Here is a 22,068-nt window from a genome sequence, read left to right as displayed (position 1 = left end):
CATACCATAACCCCACCATCACTACAACGTTGCTGATGTCACAACGTCGAAATCAGCGAACTGCTTACCCACACAACGCCATACACGTGGTCTGCGATTGTGAGGCCTGTTGGACATACTGCAAAGTTCTCTAAAACAGCGTTGGACGTGGCTTATTATGGAGAAATGGTCTCTGGTGGACATTCCTGCTGTCAGCATGCCAATTGCACACTCCCTCAAAACTTGAGACATTTGTGGCATTGTATTGTGTGACAAAACTGCACATTTGAGTGGCTTTTTATTGTACCCAGCACAAGGTGCACCTGTGTAATGATTGTGCTGTTTAATCAGCTACTTGATATGCCACACCTGTCAGGTGGATGGATTAACTTGGCAAAGGAGAAATGCTCAGTAACAGGGATGTAAACAAATGTGTGCACAGAATTTGAGAGAAATACGCTTTTTGTGCATATGGAAAATGTATGGGATGTTTTATTTCCGCTCATGAAACATGGCACCATGTTATTCAAGTCTTGCTCTTCACGCGGGCAGTTGCCTGGCCTACTCCCAACCAAAAGCCTGTGACTTGTCTGATTATCAATCAATGTGATTTTCTTTCACTGAATCGGTCTATATATTTGGATCATTTATGTCAGGACAAGTGGAAGTGGTATCTCATTTATTTGTTTGATCATCTATCTGATCAGAAACTTTTAGCATGCAATAATTTAGCCTAAGTCAAGTGTATTATTAATATATTTATTGACTCATGTAGTAGCCTTATATAGCCACTTGTAGAGCCTAGGCTAGTTTCTTATCGTCCCAATCCAACAAACTCAAAATCATGACTCCTGTCTCACATGAAAATTCCTTACTTTATTATGTAATCCATATGTTGCATTATCAAAACATGTCTTGCCTTTACATGTCAAAATACCGCTATAACATGTCCCACGCTTCTCTGCGCTGTCTCGTAATTGCTGCCCATATGAGAGCTTCGGTATAGAATGTGTGATCAACGAACGTTATGAGAGTAGAATGGTCCCCGTTAAGATACCTTGATATTGAAACAATTTCCTCTCTCCATCTCGCTGTTATTCATGTTCTGATCTGCTTTCTTTATAATCATCAACTCGATTTTGCCAAATAGGACATTCTGTCATTCGTTAGAAGTTATCTCGCAACCTTAGCAACTTTGGTCATTTAACTTTTGTTTGACTGCTGTTACAAAGTTTGTATGATTTAACAACTCTATAGTCTACTCTGGGTGCGTCCTGAGAGTGCTCTGTGTCTAGATAGCCTCGACCTACTGCTGAAATTCACAGAATTAATTGAGGAACATTATAATGCTCTGAATTTATAAGCGGCCTGCTTCGAAATGTACAACGTCATTGGCGATCAAAGTTACACTATGATTACTAAGTATCAGGTTCACTTGATGTGAAATCTTTGTGGCGCAGCGACATGAATCCTTAGTATTGACCACATCTTTACTAATGCTGCAGAAATGTGCTCTAAATCAGTATCCACACCCATCAGATATAGTGATCATAATATAATAGTCATATCTGGGAAAACTAAAGTTCCAGACGGAACCAAAAATAGTGTGCAAGTTGTGGCCAAAAGTTTTGAGAATGACACAAATATTAATTTTCACAAAGTTTGCTGCTTCAGTGTCTAGATATTTTTGTCAGATGTTACTATTGAATACTCAAGTATAATTACAAGCATTTATTGACAATTACATGAAGTTGATGCAAAGAGTCAATATTTGGAGTGTTGACCCCTCTTTTTCAAGACCTCTGCAATCTGCCCTGGCATGCTGTCAATTAACTTCTGGGCCACATCCTGACTGATGGCAGCCCATTCTTGCATAATTAATGCTTGGAATTTGTGGGGTTTTGTTTGAGGATTGACCACAAGTTCTCAATGGGATTAATGTTTGGTGAATTTTCTTGCCATGGACCCAAAATATCAATGTTTTGTTCCCCGAGCCACTTAGTTATGACTTTTGCCTTATTGCAAGGTGATCCATCATGCTGGAAAAGGCATTGTTCATCACCAAACTGTTCCTGGATGGTTGGGAGAAGTTGCTCTCAGAGGATGTGTTGGTACAATTCTTTATTCATGGCTGTGATCTTAGGCATAATTGTGAATGAGCCCACTCCCTTGGCTGAGAAGCAACCCCACACATGAATGGTCTCAGGATGCTTTACTGTTGGCATGACACAGGAATGATGGTAGTGCTCACATTGTCTTCTCTGGACAAGCTTTTTCCCGGATGCCCCAAACAATTGGAAAGGGGATTCATCAGAGAAAATACTTTATCCCAGTCCTCAGCAGTCCAATCCCTGTACCTTTTGCAGAATATCAGTCTGTCCCTGACATTTTTCCTGGAGAGAAGTGGCTTCTTTGCTGCCCTTCTTGACACCAGGCCATCCTCCAAAAGTTTTTGCCTCACTGTGCGTGCAGATGCACTCACACCTGCCTGCTGCCATTCCTGAGCAAGCTCTGTACTGGTGGTGCCCCGATCCCGCAGCTGAATCAACTTTAGGAGACGGTTCTGGCGCTTGCTTGACTTTCTTGGGCGCCCTGAAGCCTTCTTCACAACAATTGAACCGCTCTCCTTGAAGTTCTTGGTGATCCGATAAATGGTTGATTTAGGTGCAATCTTACTGGCAGCAATATCCTTGCCTGTGAAGCCCTTTTTGTGCAAAGCAATGATGACGGCACGTGTTTCCTTGCAGGTAACTGTGGTTGACAGAGGAAGAACAATGATTCCAAGCACCACCCTCCTTTTGAAGCATCCAGTCTGTTATTTGAACTAAATCAGCATTACAGTGATCTCTAGCCTTGTCCTCGTCAACACTCACACCTGTGTTAACGAGAGAATCACTGACATGATGTCAGCTGGTCCTTTTGTGGCAGGGCTAAAATGTAGTGGAAATGTTTTTTTGAGATTCAGTTCATTTGCATCGCAAAGAGGGACTTTGCAATTAATTTCAATTCTTCTGATCACTCTTCATAACATTCTGGAGTATATGCAAATTGCCAACATACAAACTGAGGCAGCAGACTTTGTGAAAATTAATATTTGCGTCATTCTTAAAACTTTTGGCCACGACTGTATATGCAATCAAACAAGGTTTTGAAATGATTCCTATTTTGAAAATGTGAAAAATTATTTGTTGGTCTGATTGATGTGTAATGAGGAACATCCCAATGCTGCACTTGAATAATTTAATGAATTGCTTATTTCAGTTACTAATAAGCGTGCACCCATTATTAAATGACTGTAAAAACTGTTAAATCCCTGTGGATTGATGAGGAATTTAAAAATGTTATGATTGAATTGAAATTATTTGTGTAACAGACAGATCACTTAAGTATTAATTAAAACACTTGATGGTTAAAAACAATAACAAATATAATGATTGAAATGCAATTATATATATCAAATATATATATATATATATATATATATATATATATATATATATCAAATATATATATATATCAAATATATATATATATATATATCAAATATATATATATGTATAAAGAATGATAATAAAAAATAATGTGCCACCTTAAATGAAGTTTTGGGCAAAAAGGCAAACTCGGCTCCATTCATTGAATCAGATGGCTCATTCATCACAAAACCCACTGATATTGCCTACTACTTTAATGATTTTTCTATTGGCAAGATTAGCAAATGTAGGCATGACAACAAGTTCTGAACCTACACATCCATACATAACTGACCAAATTATGCAAGGCAAACATTTTAATTTTGAATTCTGTAAATTGAGTGTGGAAAATGTGAAATATTTGTTGTTTTCTATCAACAATGACATGCTGCCTGGGTCTGGCGACTTGGATGGAGAATTACTAAGGATAATAGCGGACTGTATTGCCACTCCTATTTGCCCTCTCTTTTATCTAAGCCTACAGGAAAGTGGAGGCCTGGAGGAAAGCAAAAGTCTTTCCGCTAATAGCAAATCACCCTTTACTGGCTCAAACAGCCGACCAATCAACCTGTTACTAACCCAATGTAAACTTTTGGAAAAATGGTGTTTGACCTGATACAATGCTATTTCACAAACAAATTAACAACATAATTTGCACACTTATATGGAGGGCTTTCAACATGTGTATTGTACCTTACACAAATGACAAATGACAGATTTTTGGATGAGAGAAATTGATAATAAGAAAATTGTGGGAGCTGTTTTGTTAGACTTGTTAGGAATACATGTGTGTTTTGGCTTTATATCCCCTGCTATATTGTGGATTGAGTTACCTTTCTAACAGGACACAGAGGGTGTTCTTTAATGTAAACCTCCAACATAATCTAGGTAGAATCAGGCATTCTCCAGGGCAGCTGTTAAGGCCCCTTCATTTTCTCAGTCTTTACTAATGACCTGGCACTGAGTAATGCCTGTGTGTCTATATATGCAGAGGACTCAACACAATACACGTCAGCAAACACAGCAAGTGAAAGAGCTGCAGTCAGTTTAAGAATGGGTGGCAAGAAATAAGCTGGTCCTAAATATTAAGCAAACATTGTATTTGGGACAAATCATCCACTAAACCCTAAACCTCAACTAAATATTGTAATGAATAATGATGAAATTGAGCAAGTTGAGTTGACTAAACTGCTTGGAGTAACCCTGGATTGTAAACTGTCATGGTCAAAAGGTATTAACATGTTGAAATGTCTGAGCTGTCTAAGCAACTAGCGCACAGCTCAGACACCCAAACATACCCCACAAGACATGCCACCAGAGATCTCTTAACAGTCCCCAAGTCCAGAACATACTACGTGAAACGCACAGTACTACATAGAGCCATGACTACATGGAACTGTGTTCCACATCATGTAGCTCAGTCAATCAGTAAAATCTGATTTGATAAAACTACACCTTATGGAAAAGTGTGGACTGTGAAGAGAAACACCCACACACACAGCATTCGCAAAAATATGTGAACAGACACACTACTCACACACGCATTTTAATATTGTTATTTTGCTGTATTGATTTGATTGATTTTGGATTGTATATATGTTATGGTTGAGTAGTGTGTAATATTGTGGTGTAATGTATTGTTTTATTATATGTAATTTTGCTGGACCCCAGGAAGAGCTAATGGGGATCCAGAATTTAAAAAATACAAATACCATGGCACGTTGCATGATTTATGAATGGCAAATGGAATAGGAGATCAACTTTATTTCGTCAGTTCGACAGTTTTTTATTTATTTTTATCAACTATAGTCAACACTTGCTGTTCATTTGTCAATCAACGTACAGTAAATATGTGTCATGACTCCGCGTGGCTGGCTTATGTGAAACACATGAAATGTGTGAAAACAATTAAGCTGAGTCGTGGATTTTGATTCATTGTTACCACCTGCAAAGTCACGAACATCATGCTCTCTCACCTCCATGTAGGCCTAAAGAAATTTGACTGCAACCAGAGATCTGTATATAATGATGAGATGCTAATGTCTCTGCCCTAGCAATGGCAGTCGTTGTCCCAAAGACGGGAAGGAAGGCGACAAGCTCCGGTCCAAAATAAGCCCATAGAAATGCATTGGCCTTATTTTGGACCAATTTTGGGGAGAATGAATACTCTCTCTTCGCCTCTTCCTCTCTGCTGCGTTTCCGTGTCATTGCGCAATTTGTGTCTGACAGGCAGGTGCCTCCTATCAATAGATCCCTAGAAAATGCAGATAGTTCATTCTAGTAGGTTCGACAGAGTAGCGAATTGAAACATTTAAATAAAAAGTAGCCTACTTACTTTGAAGTGGAAAATGTAGCTGGCTGAAAATGAGTCGACCGACTGATTTAGCCGACAGCCGGCGCTAATGGAAAACACTATAAGGCGTCTGCTAAATTACAAAATATAAATGTAAAAATGTAATGGTAGAGAACTTCAGAGAAAGATGTGAATCGCTTGCTATTTTCTTATGCTTACTGAAGCCCAAACTGTGTGTTGGCTATATAGGCTGATACTTCCCCCTTTTGATAATGTTACTTTCTAATGTTATTTTGGTTCTTGACCATATTCAATGTTTATTCCATTGTTTATTCTTTCCTGCAGAAAGTTCCTCTGCCTCTCCATGGACATTTGCCTCGCCTTGGTGGCAACATGTGCCCCAGCTTAGTTCTTAGCTATTGTTAAAGTAACTGTCCAGTAAAAATCTGTAATATTCTGTAAACTCATACTGAAATAATGTTGTTGACTCATCCTATACTTGCCTTTGTAGCCAACGCATAAATATGAGAAGGGAAAAAAACTAACATCAACAGACCATTTAAAAAATGTTTGCTATTTCCTCATAGGATGATGTCATCCTCCCGAGGAAGGATGAGCTGGCCAATCAGCAGACTATTCTCACAAATATTTTTATTTACCAGTATACACCCACAGTGTTCTTTTGTTGTGGTATGCCCACACCATTCCAACACAGATAAACTGCTTTTTGAAGTACTTAATTACAATTTCTTGGAAGGAAAACTATTTTACGCATATTGTTATTAATTATAAGTCATATTTCATAGAAATCTCAAAACATTGGACAGTTAGCTGAACAGACCCCCTCCACAGAGGGCTGTCTCTTTACTCTCCAGCCATATGGCATTGCTTGACAAAGGAAATAAACATTTATAATTGAAGCCAGACCTGCTGTGCTGTCGTGATCCACCAGGCCAATTCTCTGGAACAAAAGACGACATGTTGTTGAGCTCCAGGGAGGGTCCTGCTGGGTCCTGGCTGCAGCAGTAGGTGAGGGAGGAGATGCCCAGTAATGCCCACTGGCCACAGGGTGGCACAACGCTGCCTAACCTATAGCTTCCAGGACTGCCAGCAATAAACTTTGATTGACGAGCAGACTACATAAAACCAATTTCCATTTAATTACCTTGTTCAGAGAGCGAATGGCTATTTGCTTGAGGGGAAAGCTTGTTTTTTTAACGCTATTTTTTATGTTAGGCAGACTTGACAGTTGCCTGAACATGGACTGGAGCTCATGATAGAATGCATGGTCGTTGAGAGTACTAGTAGTACTTCCCTTTATTATCCCACAATGGGAAATTGGATTGCGGCAGTTTTCAAGAGACAAACATGAAAATCATAACATAAAATATATATATCACTAAAATACATCTATACTGAACAAAAATATAAAGGCAACATGTAAAGTGTTGGTTTCATAAGGTGAAATAAAATATCCCAGAAATTTGCCATAAGGACAAAAAGCTTTTCTCCCCCAAAAATTGTGCACAAATTTGTTAACATCCCTGTTAATGAGCATTTCTCTTTTGCCAAGATAATTCATCCAACTGTCAGGTGTGGCATATCAGAAGCTGATTTAAACAGCATCACCATTACACAGCTGCACCTTGTGCTGGGGACAATAAAAGGCCACTCTAAAATGTGCAGTTTTGTCACACAACACAATGCCACAGATGTCTCAAATGTTGAGGGTGCGTGCAATTGGCATGCTGACTGCAGGTATGTCAACCAGAGCTGTTGCCAGTACGTCCAACCGGCCTCCCAACCGTAGACCACGTGTAACCACACCAGCCCAGGACCTCCACATCCGGCTTCTTCAACTGTGGAATTTTCTGAGACCAGCCATCCGGACAGCTGATGAAATTGTGGGTTTGTACAACCAAAGAATTTCTGCACATATTGTCAGGAACTGTCTCAGGGAAGCTTATCTGCATGCTCGTCGTCCTCACCAGAGTCGGGACCTTACTGCAGTTTGGTGTTGTAACCAACTTCAGTGGGCAAATGCTCACTTGCAATAGCCACTGGCACGCTGGTGAATCCCGGTTTAAACTGTATCAGACAGATGACAGAGTGTATGGCGTCGTGTGGGCAAGCGGTTTGCTGATGTGGGGTTATAGCATACGGACAACGAACACAATTGCATTTTATCGATAGCAATTTGAATGCACAGATATACCGTGATACCTGTCATCCTCCGCCATCACCTCATGTTTCAGCATGCTAATGCACGGCCCCATGTTGCAACAATCTGTACACAATTTCTGGAAGCTTAAAATGTCCCAGTTTTTCCATGGCCTGCATACTCACAGGACATGTCACCCATTGAGCTTTTTTGGGATGCTCTGGATCAACATGTACGACAGCGTATTCTAGTTCCCACTAATATCCAGCAACTTCGCACAGCCATTGAAGAGGATTGGGACAATATTCCGCAGGCCACAATCTACAGTCTGATCAACTCCATGTCGAAGGCGATGTGTTGCGCTGCATGAGGCAAATGGTGGTCACCAGATACTGACTGGTTTTCTGATCAACGCCCCTACCTTTTTTATCAGGTATCTGTGTTCCCAGTCATGTAAAATCCGTAAATTAGGGCCTAATGAATTTATTTCAATTGAATGATTTCCTGATGTGAACTGTAACAGAATTTGTTCGGTGTGTGTATATACAAATTGCACTGGATGGACTGGAATAAAGTGCTGGGATGTGCAATCATGGCTTCTGCCATTTGAAGTATTATGTTTCTTTAGGAGCCATATTGTTGAATTGCTACCATGCTTTATTACCTTTTAATCAGCCATTAGTCATATAATTACCTCTGATGTTGAACCCAAGATATCATTGACAATTATTGCACTCAAATTGTAGGTGACTTTAAAATAACTTTTATTGAGGGATGGGATCCAAGGCAGGGTGCGGAGGGGGATCACTGTGAGCTGCACGTGGGGACTGGAGTGGTATTTTAGGGTGGTACTGGAGTGGTACAAGAGGGTAGAAGAAGGGGAGTCCCGGTCAGCTGACTAGGCTGTCACTAATTGACTGACCGGCAGTAGTAATTTGACACTTCTGCTCCTGTCCCCTTTGCTCCTGCCATGCTGCTACAGCTGGTAAGCAAACACCACCTCTCACAGGAAACACATGCATGCACACTTTGAAGCACACTTTGTAACACAGTGCACAGCCTTCAGCCTGACTGCCTCACTAGTCAACAACCAGATTGAGCTGGCTCAGGTGGGGGTGTGTCCTGGATGTGGCCATGAGGTCTGGAATTTCAGAATGAACGCCTGCCTGCCTGCCTCTGCTTGAGTCTGTTAGTCAGTGTCCGTATTGCACACTTTGTTGAGGATAAGAATTTGCCATCTCATCTTGTCAATTTAAATGATAAATGATAATGTAGTAATGTGTACTTTGGCTGTAGTAATCCAACATTTGAAATATTTGTTCTGTTGTTTTAATTTTGTGTTCAATTTGTTTTTTTTAGTTAAAAAAATATATAGGTTAGTGCAATGTAGGCCTAGTCCATTATCCACTGGCCCAATGTCCCCATTTAAGTGATCAAAGAAAGTAGGATGAGTGACCTATGGACCTCTGTTTCCCTCTCCCCAATTTCTATCTCACTATTCTGGGTAGCCACTTTTCTCTAGTCCTTTTTGTTGTTTGATTTTATAGCCTGTTCCTTTCACATACACAGGGGAGAGAGGAAACCAGGATTATATTTATGCTAGAAGATGTTTAGTTCCAGTAAATTCAGAATTGAATAAACAAGAAGATTAACTGTTTGCAGGGAGGGAGTGGGGAATAGAGAAGGTGGGGTTGGAGGAGAGGCAGAAAAGAAGACAAGATGAGGGGGAAAGGAGAGGGAGGGAGTGAGGAGGAGGAGAGCATGGGGAAGGAGAGGAGGAGGAGGCTGGCTATTTTCACAGAGCTTGGAACACAATGTGCTGCAGGGATCCTGTTACAAGCATGTTTATCACTCTGCGACGTGATTGGTGGACGGTGCAGAGGAAGGAATCCCTCCTCAATGCCCCCTGTCAATGAGGCCTCTCGGCTGTGTTAATGTGTGGGTCTCTTACTTACTGTGGGGCCAAGTGGTGTGTGTGTGTGTGTGTATAAGAAGGTGTGTGTGTGTGTATTTGGACACGCTCAATGGATCGTAATTCCTGGAAGAACCCCAGAGTTGCTGAGAGTTCTTGTGATTGCTCACAATAACATATTCTGAAATCAGCCTGTGACTGAAACTGAGTGGTACTGGAAAAGGCTAAAAAGAGAGGCTGAATGGGGTATAGTTTTAGTTTAGGGGCTGGATAGATGGGTGGTTATGTCAAGATGGTAATACCACAAGACTCCCCCCTCTTACCTTTCTCCCAACTTTCTCTCTCTCTCTTCACCGATTAGCTTTCACTTTAGGATTTCAGGTTTGAACAGGCTCTGCTGTTAAAAAAAAGAAAAGAAAGAGAAACCTGTGTAGGCTAAGTTTTGTGCCGCAGTTGACTTTAAAACAGTGACTGTTTACATTGGACAAAATTAGCTATTCCAGTTAAGACTATTTTATGCATGCTCTGATTTTAGATCTCTGTGGTTATTTTTCAACATTTGCAAAATAGAAGTTTAGTCAGAGAGTACTACAGGATATTTTTCAGTTCTGTCCAAAATGAAAAATCTCCCAAATGAATGTAGCTATTAATGTGTATTTGGTGGAAAATATGCACTAAGATAAACAAATGCACAAATGTCTTGACCGGAGCGCAGAGATACTAGCTGTAACTGGAGACATATGTCAACACTATATTTAGTGTCACTGTAAACAATTTAATATTAGACTGCTTCTCTGTCCCTCCCTGTGTTGTTTTATTAATCATATTAGATTTAAAACAGATAGGATTACACTCTTATAACTGAATACAGCATTACTACACATGGAGGATGATTACCTGATTACAGCCTGAAAGTATTCAGACCCCTTGACTTTTTCCACATTTTATTACTTTACAACCCTATTCTAAAATTTGAGATTATTTTTGTTTTAATCCATCTACACACAATTGAAAAAGCAAAAATAGTTTTTTAGACTTTTTTGCAAATGTATTAAAAATAAAAAAAGCAGGTAACTAAGTTTTCAGACCCGTTGCTATGAGACTTGAAATTGAGTTCAGGTGCATCCTGTTTCCATTGGAGTCCACCTGTGGTAAATTCAAACTGAGCAATCGGGGGAGAAGGGCTTTGGTCAAGGAGGTGACCAAGAACCCGATGGCCACTGACAGAGCTCCAGAGATCCTCTGTGGAAATGGGAGAACCTTCTAGAAGGAAAACCATCTCTGCAGCACTCCACCAATCAGGCCGTTATGGTAGAGTGGTCAGACGGAAGCCACTCCTCAGTAAAAGGCACATGACGGCCTACTTGAAGTTTGCCAAAAGGTACCTGAAGGACTCTCGGATGATCATTCATGAGAAGCAAGATTCTCTGGTCTGATGAAACCAAGATTGAAGTATTTTGCCTGAATTCCAAGCATCACGTCTGGAGGAAACCTGGCGCCATCCCTACTGTGAAGCATGGTGGTGGCAGCATCATGCTGTGGGGATGTTTTTCAGCGGCAGGTACTGGAAGACTGGTCAGGATGGAGGGAAAGATGAACGGAGCAAAGTACAGAGAGATCCTTGATGAAAACCTGCTCCAGAGTGCTCAAGACCTCCGACTGGGGTGAAGGTTCACCTTCCAACAGGACAACGACCCATAAGCACACAGCCAAGACAACGCAGGAGTTTCTCTGAATGTCCTTGAGTGGCCCAGCCAGAGCCTGGACTTGAATAGGATTGAACATCTCAGGATTGATCTGAATAAAGCTGTGCAGAGATAAATGTTTTATAATTTATTTGCATATTTTTTTTGTGTGTGTAGATTGATGAGGGGGAAAAAAACTATTTAATACATTTTAGAATAAAGCTGTAACCTAACAAAATGTGGAAAAAGTCTAGGGGTCTGAATCCTTTCTAAATATACTGATTGATAGATGCCCAGTGTCTTAAACGTTGTTTAGTTACGATCAGTATTCCGATTAGGATAACTTTAGATTGCTTCACCCAAGAGTAGTGTTTTGGCTTGATCTGATTGACAGCAGATGATAATATTTACCACGCAAAAGTTCAATTTCTCCCCTTAGGTCATCGCTAGATAAATTACCTGACAAATTGTTTTCCCTAAAATCTGTATGTTGTTAATGGAGATACACTGAGTATATCAAACCTTTGGAACAATTTCCTAATAATGAGTCGCACCCCCCCCCCCTTTGCCATGAGAACAGCCTCAATTCGTCGGGGCATGGACTCTACAAGGTGTCAAAAGCGTTCCACAGGGATGCTGGCTCATGTTGACTCCAATGCTTTCCACAGTTGTCAAGTTGGCTGGATGTCCATTGGGTGGTGGACCATTCTTGATACACACGGGAAACTGTTGAGCGTGAGAAACCAGCAGCGTTGCAGTTCTTGACACAAACCGGTGTGTCTGGCACCTACGACCATACCCCGTTCAAAATCACTTTTGTCTTGCCAATTCACCCTCTGAATAGCACACACAATGCATGTCTCAATACTTTAAAATCCTTCTTTAACTTGTCTCCTCCCCTTCATCTACAGTGATTTTGGAGTTGATTTAATTAACAAGTGACATAAATAAGGGATCATAGCAGTCACCGTAATTCACATGATCAGCCTTTCATGGAAAGACCAGGTGTTCTAAATGTTTTGTATGCTCTCTGTATATTGCCATGAAATGCATCATGATCCACATATTCAGACTTTTTCAGACATTCCCCATGGACCTCCCATGTATGCAGTTCCATAATTTAACTGATAACACCTTATAGTGTAGAAGAATGTTTCTTCTTTTGATTATTGGACTCAACCATTTACAGCACTGTGTAAGTAGGTTATGGATTGGTAATTGTTAACAATAAAACGCTGTACTGTTCCCTAGCAACTTGGTATGATGTAGATGAGAAATAAACACAGACCAATGTTTACAACACAGTTTATATAGCCAAGCAGGTGGCTGGAATGGAAACCAACAGACTCAAAACGTTCCTAGTGTCTGGGAAATGCAAATGCTTGGTTAGCCTTGAACTTTCGTCCATTACACACCTCTCCTTCCTACTCCTCCCACTGTTTTTCCTCCCCCTCTCCTGACGGAGGGCATAGAGCACTAAGAGTCCACTCCCCTCTCTGGTATCTTTTAACTGGGGGTTATGAACAGCACTGTTTACCCTCTAAGGACTGGTACAGTACAGCGGCTGTGTCTGGACTTGAAGGGCTGACTTGAAATCCTGTCTTTTTCTGCTATCTCCTTCTGCTAACTCATATTAACTCCTCCTGTTGACTCCCTCTGATATCCCGCTGTTAGTCCTAGTAACTCCTTCTGACTACTTCTAGTAACTCCTTATGATACCGGTTTTATAGCTGCACCATCGAGAGCATCCTGACGGGTTGCATCACTGCCTGGTATGGCAACTGCTCAGCCTCCGACCGCAAGGCACTACAGCCACCCTCTTCTACGCTGCTGCTACTCTCTGTTATTATCTATGTATTGTCACTTTAATAACTCTACCTACGTGTACATATTACCTCAATTACCTCGACACCAGTGCCCCCGCACATTGACTCTGTTCCGGTACCCCCTGTATATAGCCCCGCTATTGTCATTTACTGCTGCTCTTTAATTATTTGGTATTCTTATCTCATACCTTTAAAAAAATATGTTTTTTAGGCATTTTCTTAAATCTGCATCGTTGGCTAGGGGCTTGTAAGTAAGCGTTTCACTGTTAGGTCTACACCTGTTGTATTCGGTGCATGTGACAAATACAATTTGATTTGAACTCCTTCTGCTATCTCCTTCTCTTTCTTGGTTGCTGAGAGCAGCAGAGTTCTGTGGCAGAACAGCACATCTTGTTTACTAGGCCAACGGTTCTCAATCTCAGCAGCCAGCCTGTCAAACCAACCTCCAACACCTCAACTTTAAAATGTCAATACAAGCCCAAATCACAAAGCTTTGAGTTTGGTTCATAATGTGTGTTCAGTTAATGTTGTATTCTTACACCCTCACCAACACACATTAATATACCAATACAGATTTGAAATAATAGTCAATGGACTGGCAAATGACTAACTTGTCTTGCAGCCCTCGGTTTATTTAACTAAATTCTACCTGTTTCTATGAGGCCCAGGCTGTGTGTTACGTTCTCCCTGTGTTTGTGTGTTCCAGGCTGTGTGTGCTGGTCCAGGACGGCTATGGGATGTTCAGCATGGTCCAGCTCCACCCTCTGCCGTCTGAGGACCCCCTCCACCTCTACACCAGGAAGTGGGAGGGCCGGACCTGCGTCCTGCGAGCCATCAAAGTGGTGCAGCGGGTCACTCGGGAAAGGTGAGAGAGTCACACACACACTGCAGGCCTTTCGTTTGAACTTCAACCCAGGGCTACAGACTATTGTTAGCCAGAGGTATGTATTTTCCTGTATTAAGATTCAAATATGTATTAAGATTTTGATGATTATTCGTGAGGTTATCTGTTCTAGGTCCCGAACAAGGCCAACGTAGTCCTGGGCTTAGGCCTGAGGTTAAAGCTACAAAAACAGGTGTGAACTGTGAACGTTAGATATCTACCATTTGTGTCCCTGATATGAAATCCATGGCCAGTTTCCACTGCCCTCATTTAACCTAGAGTGCATTCGGAAAGTTTTCAGGCCCCTTCACTTTTTCCACATTTTGTTACGTTACAGCCTTATTCTAAAAATTTATGAAATTGTTATTTTTCCTCATCAATCTACACACAATACCTCAATGACAAAGGGAAAACAGGTTTTTAGAAATGTTAGCAAATGTATAAAAAAAATCAAAACAGAAATACATTATTAAGTATTAAGACTCTTTGCTATGAGACTCAAAATTGAGCTCAGGTGCATCCTGTTTCAATGGATCGTCCTTGAGATGTTTCTACAACTTGATTGGAGTCCACCTGTGGTCAATTCAATTGATTGAACACAATTTGGAAAGGCACACACCTGTCTATGTAACAGGGATGCAAACTAGACACTTTTTGGCGAAATTCAACGTTTTTAATCCAAAATAGGTAAACTACGAGATTTCTGTAGATCTGATGAGTAAATGTACACATTTTTGGGTGCGGGCTTGTCTAATATGCGGGTTCGGGTCACTAATGGCTGTAAGTAGAACCAGTGATGCACGTTTGGAGCAATACTGTATGTATCCAAGCATGCGACTGAAGAGAGAAGAGACAGCCAACTTGCTAGTTACAGCTTCAGCGCGCGCTCTGGAAAGACAGCGGACAGTGGGAAGGCAGTTTGCCAGATACAACACACTAGTGAGTCCCCTGAATGACAATGAAGAGGTAGGTGAGAAGCCTAGAGACTGAGTTGAGAAGGTGATGCAGCGTACTTCATGAGCTGTAACCGAAAAACTGGCATTTGGAAAGTTTGAGGTGAGGGAACAAGTGTGGTGGAACAAGAATTGTTAGGATTGTTAAGTATCTTGCTACAGTAGCTGGATTGAATTCTCTTTTGGCTAGCAAGATAAATGTTGAGCAACATTAGCTAACTTAGCTGATCAAATAATTTAGTTTATGGTGTGAAAAGTTGTTGCCTAACAAGGTCAGTCAGACCGTTAGCTAGCTAACGTTTCAACGTCAAATCAAATTTTCTTGGTCACATACACATGGTTAGCAGATGCTATTGTGAGTGTAGCAAAATGTTTGTGCTTCTAGTTCGGACAGTGCAGCAATATCTAACAAGTAATATCTAACAATTCCACAACAACTACCTAATACACAAAAATCAAAGTAAAGGGATGGAAAAAGAATATGAACATATTAATATATGGAGGAGCGATGACTTACCGGCATAGGCAAGATGCAGTAGATGGTATAAAATACATATGTGATAAGTAATGCAAGACATCATTATTAAAGTGACTAGTGATCCGTTTATTCAAGTGGCCAATGATTTCAAGTCTGTATGTAGGCAGCAGCCTCTGTGTTAGTGATGGCTGTTTAACAGTCTGATGCCCTTGAAGTAGAAGCTGTTTTTCAGTCTCTCGGTCCCAGCTTTGATGCACCTGTACTGACCTCACCTTCTGGATGGTAATTACGGGGTGAACAGGCACGGGCTTGGGTGGTTTTTGTCCTTGATGGTCTTTTTGGCTCTGGTACTGTAGGTGTCCTGGAAGGCAGGTAGTTTGCCCCTGGTGATGCGTTGTGCAGACCGCACCACCCTCTGGAGAGCCCTGCGGTTGTGGGCTGTGCAGTTGCCGTACCAGGTGGTGATAAAAAAATCAATCAATCAAATGTATTTATAAAGCCCTTTTTACATCAGCCGATGTCACAAAGTGCTAAACAGAAACCCAGCCTAAAACCTCAAACAGCAAGCAATGCAGATGTAGAAGTTATTATTATTCAACCATGCTGGTCATTTATGAACATTTGAACAGACGTTCTGTTATAATCTCCACCCGGCACAGCCAGAAGAGGAGCCACCCCACAATGCTCTCTCTAATTCTCTCTTTCTTTCTCTCTCGGAGGACCTGAGCCCTAGGACCTAGGACTACCTGACAATGACTCCTTGCTGTCCCCAGTCCACCTGACTGTGCTGCTGCTCCAGTTTCAACTGTTCTGCCAGACCATGCTGGTCATTTATGAACATTTGAACATCTTGGTCATGTTCTGTTAAACCTAGCACAGCCAGGAATGGCCACCCCACATAGCCTGGTTCCTCTCAGGTTTCTTCCTAGGTTTTGGCCTTTCTGGGAGTTTTTCCTAGCCACCGTGCTTTTACACCTGCATTGTTTGCTGTTTGGGGTTTTAGGCTGGGTTTCTGTACAGCACTTTGAGATATCAGCTGATGTACGAAGGGCTATATAAATAAATTTGATTTGATTTGATTTTAGAAGCACTGTAGCTAGGAAAAACTCCCTAGAAAGGCCAGAACCTAGGAAGAAACCTAGAGAGGAATTAGGCTCTGAGGGGTGGCCTGTCCTCTTCTGGCTGTGCCGAGTGGAGATTATAACAGAATATGGCCAAGATGTTAAAACATTCATAGATGACCAGCAGGGTCAGATAATAATAATCACAGTGGTTGCAGAGTGTGCAACAGGTTAATACCTCAGGAGTAAATGTCTGTTGGCTTTTCATAGCCGAGCATTCAGAGGTTGAGACAGCAGATGCGTTAGAGAGAGAGTCCAAAACAGCAGGTCAGGGACAAGGTAGCACGTCCAGTGAACAGGTCAGGGTTCCATAGCCGCAGGCAGGAGAGTTTAAATTGGAGGAGCAGCATGACCAGGTGGACTGGGGACTGGCAGCAAGGAGTCATCAGGCCAGGTAGTCCTGCGGCATTGTCCTAGGGCTCAGGTCCTCCAAGAAAGAGAGAATTAGAGGGAGCATACTTAAGTTCACACAGGACACCGGATAAGACAGGAGAAATACTCCAGATATAACAGACTGACCCTAGCCCTCCGACACAAACTATTGCAGCATAAATACTGGAGGCTGAGACAGGAGGGGTCGGGAGACACTGGCCCTGTCTGATGACTGGGCCAAACAGGCAGGATATGACCCCACCCACTTTGCCAAAGCACAGCCCCCACACCACTAGGGGGTTATCTTCAACCACCAACCTACTACCCTGAGACAAGGCCGAGTATAACCCACAAAGATCTCCCCCACAGCACCAGCCCGAGGGGGGCGCCAACCCGGACAGGCAGATCACGTCAGTGACTCAACCCACTCAAGTTACGCACCCCTCCTAGGGGGGAAGGGTCCCAAAAAATTTCTGCAGCATTTAAGGTCCCCAAGAACACAGTGGCCTCCATCATTCTTAAATGGAAGAAGTTTAGAACTACCAAGACTCTTCCTAGAGCTTGCTGGCCAAACTGAGAAATTGGGGGAGAAGGGCCTTGGTCAGGAAGGTTACCAAGAACCCGATAGTCACTGACAGAGCTCCAGAGTTCCTCTGTGGAGATGGGAGAACCTTCCAGAAGGAAAACCATCTCTGCAGCACTCCACCAATCAGGCCTTTATGGTAGAGTGGCCAGACGGAAGCCACTCCTCAGTAAAAGGCACACGACAGCCCGCTTGGAGATTGCCAAAAGGAACGTAAAAGGCTCTTCATGAGAAACAAGACTCTCTGGTCTGATGAAACCAAGAATGAACTCTTTGGCCTGAATGCCAAGTGTCACGTCTGGAGGAAACCTGACACCATCCCTAAGGTGAAGCATGGTGGTGGCAGCATCATGCTGTGGGGATGTTTTTCAGCTGCATGGACTGGGAGACTAGTAAGGATCAAGGGAAAGATGAAGGGAGCAAAGTACAGAGCGATCCTTAGGATCTCAGACTGAGTTTAGGATCTCAGACTGTGATGAAGGTTCACCTTCCAACAGGCAGTGACCTTAAGCACACAGCCAAGACAACACATGAGTGGCTTCGGGACAAGTCTTTGAATGTCCTTGAGTGACCCAGTCAGAGCCTTGCCTTGAACCCGATCGAAATCTCTGGAGAGACCTGAAAAAAGCTGTGCAGCGATGCTCCCAATCCAACCTGACAGAGCTTGAGAGGATCTGCAGAGAAGCATGGGAGAAACTCCCCAAGTACAGGTGTGCCATGCGTATAGCATCATACCCAAGCAGCTCAAGCTGCTTCAACAAAGTACATAGTAAAGCGTCTGAATACTTATGTAAATGTGATATTTCAGTTTTTGTATTTTTTTGGTTGTCATTATGGGGTGTTGTGTGTAGGGGGAAAAAACTATGTAATCCATTTTAGAATAAGTCTGTAACGTAGCAAAATGTAGAAAAAGTGGAGGGGTCTAAATACCTTCCGAATACACTCTAACTCTCATAACTTTCCAACCTGAGTTCAAGATGGCCACCCGCTGATCATCCTGCCATGTCACTGTCCCATGTTTACATGTAAAGTGATACATCATTGGTGCTCGCACTGGACCTATGATTTACTTTCTAGGAGCTCAGATTAGAAACATTTTGGCGAACTGGTGTGGGGACATTTAGAGGAGGGGTTAGTGTGTTTACGGCTTCATTTATGCCAGAAAGCATCCCATAATGTGGTGGTGGGGAGGCGGGGGTTGTTGTCTACAGTCCGCCATGAGGGATATATCCCCTTCAGGAGCAAGCACCTCTATGCCCTATGCACTTGAGGTCAAGGTGGTGCGATAACTATATTACTTACACCTGTAAAATCCTCTGATTTCCTGAAGTGCGTAGTTTAGGTGTCAATTTGGGATTGGTCCAAACGCATGTAGCCACCATCTTATACTCTTATCTTAAACAAAACATTCCTGCCATATCAGGGCTCTACACTGACTTTTAAAAAACATATATTTTTTTTTTAACAAGGAACACTTATGTTGCTAAGTTGAAAAATGTAGGCGCACACAAAGAAATATAGGAGCACAATGAAAAATATTTGAGGTATTAAAGCTAGAATCCTTCGTTTATCTTGGCGGACTGGGGCTCCTAAATTAAAATTCCAGGTAGCACTGTGGAACCCTGAATATACAGTAGCTGGGGCTTGATCTTTAAATAAGCCTTTATCAAAGCTTAAACAAGTGTTTTTGATGTGTTGGCACTTAAGAATCTCAATTTGAATCATCATTAAATCGACAATTTGATCATGTTACTGTAATCATGTCAAATCAGTTTTTGATAAATGTTAGTGTTGTCACTGAGTCCTTGACTCCCTCTTTTCAGTACTCACATACTACTGTACTTAAACAGCATTCTTCAGTAGGCAAATCAGCCTACTTGTACAATGTTACAATAAAGCTACAGAAAGGTCTCGGTAACAAAGTCAGTGTTGTGTGAGGTGAGCTCATTCTTCATCCTGACCTGTTGGACCAGCCCGGGGTGCAGAGCCAGTTCTGTACACAGACACCCTGTGGAACCGGTTTTTAACAACCAATGAGGCAGACTGAGTTCACAGCACCAAAGAGGAGGAATAGTAATGACATCAACCCAACCTCTCTCACACACACACACACACACACACACACACACACACACACACACACACACACACACACTGACTAACTGGTGGCCCTGAACTCAAGGACAGGTTTAATTTATTTTGTTTCTGGGCATTTAGGTTGGGGGTTGAAGCATTGCTATTTTCGGTCTTCCTCTGTTGGTCCCCTAGTTGGATTTTCTAGACGGGGCACCTCAAAGCAACACCCAGGCCCTCAGGTGTCAAAATTGTCAGTTGAAACCAACAATTGAAACCAATAGAAGCCAGACTTGTTTTTGTGTGTGATTTACATAGCGCGGGTGAAAAGATGCTTTGGTGATGAAATTTCACTTCATTATGTTATAAAATACATTTTACCAAGACAAATATGATTCTTCATGTTCTGAATCGTTCAGTGGGGTCTTTCTCTAACATGTCATTAACATTAAATCCAAGAAGTCCGATTTCGTAACATAATACATCCGATAACAAGTACTGGGCTCTGTTGCCCCGAACTGAATGAATTGTTAAAGGTTTTGACAATAAAAGTCTTATGGTACGCTCAGTGCTCCGTTGACATTTCAGAGATACGCTTGTTTTTGTGAGAACTCTTTTAAAACTGTTGCATTAATATGAAAAGCTTATACTAAAATATGAAAATGTTTAGTGTCACGTCTCAAAATCGATATCTATCTCACCTCTGTGGTTTTATGTCCTCCGGATTTGAGAAGAAAGACAAGTTCACCGGTGAGCCTGTCAGTCTAAATTCTGTCAGTCTAAATTCTCGCACCGCATCTGTGCTAGCTGACACAATGCTATTTTCCAGATTTATTACCACTTTTTTTTCCTCTGGCCTCCATTGATTTAGTCACTCTAATTTTGGCCAGGGTAGTAACTACAATAACTTTTGAATGGATTATGATCGAGACATAAGGTTGGGACCATTCATTTTCTTAGAAGAGTATCTACACAATTAAAATGATTTTACTCATTGGTCTAAATATGTGTTTTTGATTGGACACCCTACATAAGGTGTTTGCTCGGTTAAATGTTTTGGTGTGTGTAAGAAATGTTTTCTTCACATACACAGTTTACAGCGGGTATGAAAGGTGCAGCGAAATGCTTATGTAATAGCTTCCTCAACAATGCAGTACATTAACCAATAATAGCGATGAAAAGAGTCACAATAACAAGTAGTAGAAGTAATAGACAAATGAAATTGGTATGCATAGTAATAATGGACTGGATTTACAAATATAAAGTGGGTAGTGGAATCAATAGTATATAAAAGAACAGCAGCAGTGTGAGTTCTGAGTGGGGGTGTGTTTTGTTTATGGGTGTTTGTGTGTAAGGGTTGGATGTGTGAGTAGTCTGCAAATCATCTCTAAGGTGCATGTAGGCTCTCTGCAAAAAGTCTTTACGCTGCAGGTCTATGCAGGGAGACGGCTAGGCTTGTCTTTTCAGCAGTCAGATTGCTAGTGATAAAGAGGTGCGAGAGAGAGCGCGAGAGTGTGTCTCTCGCACCAGTCTCGGCATGTTTTCTGTTGATTCGGTGAAAGCTAAAAAGTGCCCTGTCTTAACAGATCTGTCATTCCGTAAAAGGGAAACAAACTGATATTGTTGCACCTCCCTCTCTGTATACCCTGTCGTTCACTGTCTTTTCCCTTTCCAACCCCTCTCTCACTTTCTTCTGCTCTCGCTCTCACAGGTGGACCAGACTCTTCAGCCTGATAGACAGCCTCTGGCCACCAGTGATGCCTTTCAAAGTACTTGGAGAAAACCAGAGCTGTCAAGGTGTAGGTTATTCATTATTCCGTTGTGAATCATATCCTGCCTTTTCCCGCAATTGAAACTCAATTACGTGAACAATGTATATACAGTATTTCCATTTGATATTGATAACCCATGTTATTATGGTTAATTTATGTTAGAATAAGAAACTGGCTATGAATACTGCCTGCACGTAGTGGATTATAATCTTGATTCTGTGTGTTTGTTTTGTTTGTAGGACAGCAGACACAAAGGCCCAGCTCCAAGCTTCTGTTACCTGCTGTCAGGCCAAGAGGGCTCTGTGGAGCCTGTAGAGGGACAGCCTTTATCCTCTCTATACCTGCCTCCTACAGAACAAACCCTCAGAGACATACTGCAGGTAACTAGTGACACACAGAGAGAGAGAGGGCGAGAACTGAATTCTAACTCTCTGTTTACCTCCCCAACTATTCCTCCAAACATTTGAGTTGTTGAGACCAGATGACACATTTTTCCTTCGCTCTGAC

General features: G+C 41.9%; 1 protein-coding gene across 3 annotated transcripts in view; it reads left to right on the top strand.

Moving 5' to 3' along the window:
• spidr (scaffold protein involved in DNA repair) overlaps positions 1-22,068 on the top strand; it is an 80,938-nt gene that overhangs the window by 48,938 nt on the left and 9,932 nt on the right. For all 3 annotated transcript variants that reach the window (XM_029623451.2, XM_029623452.2, XM_029623453.2), the window contains 3 exons: positions 14,033-14,191; positions 21,501-21,588; positions 21,801-21,941. In XM_029623451.2, coding sequence (XP_029479311.2) covers positions 14,033-14,191; positions 21,501-21,588; positions 21,801-21,941 — 388 coding nt within the window. The remainder of the gene's footprint in view (positions 1-14,032; positions 14,192-21,500; positions 21,589-21,800; positions 21,942-22,068) is intronic.

Source organism: Oncorhynchus nerka, linkage group LG20 (genome assembly GCF_034236695.1).
Source record: "Oncorhynchus nerka isolate Pitt River linkage group LG20, Oner_Uvic_2.0, whole genome shotgun sequence".
In the NCBI taxonomy this organism is placed as follows: Eukaryota; Metazoa; Chordata; class Actinopteri; order Salmoniformes; family Salmonidae; genus Oncorhynchus; species Oncorhynchus nerka.
Note: the sequence above shows the minus strand (reverse complement) of the source record. Positions and strands in the feature narration are given on the sequence as shown.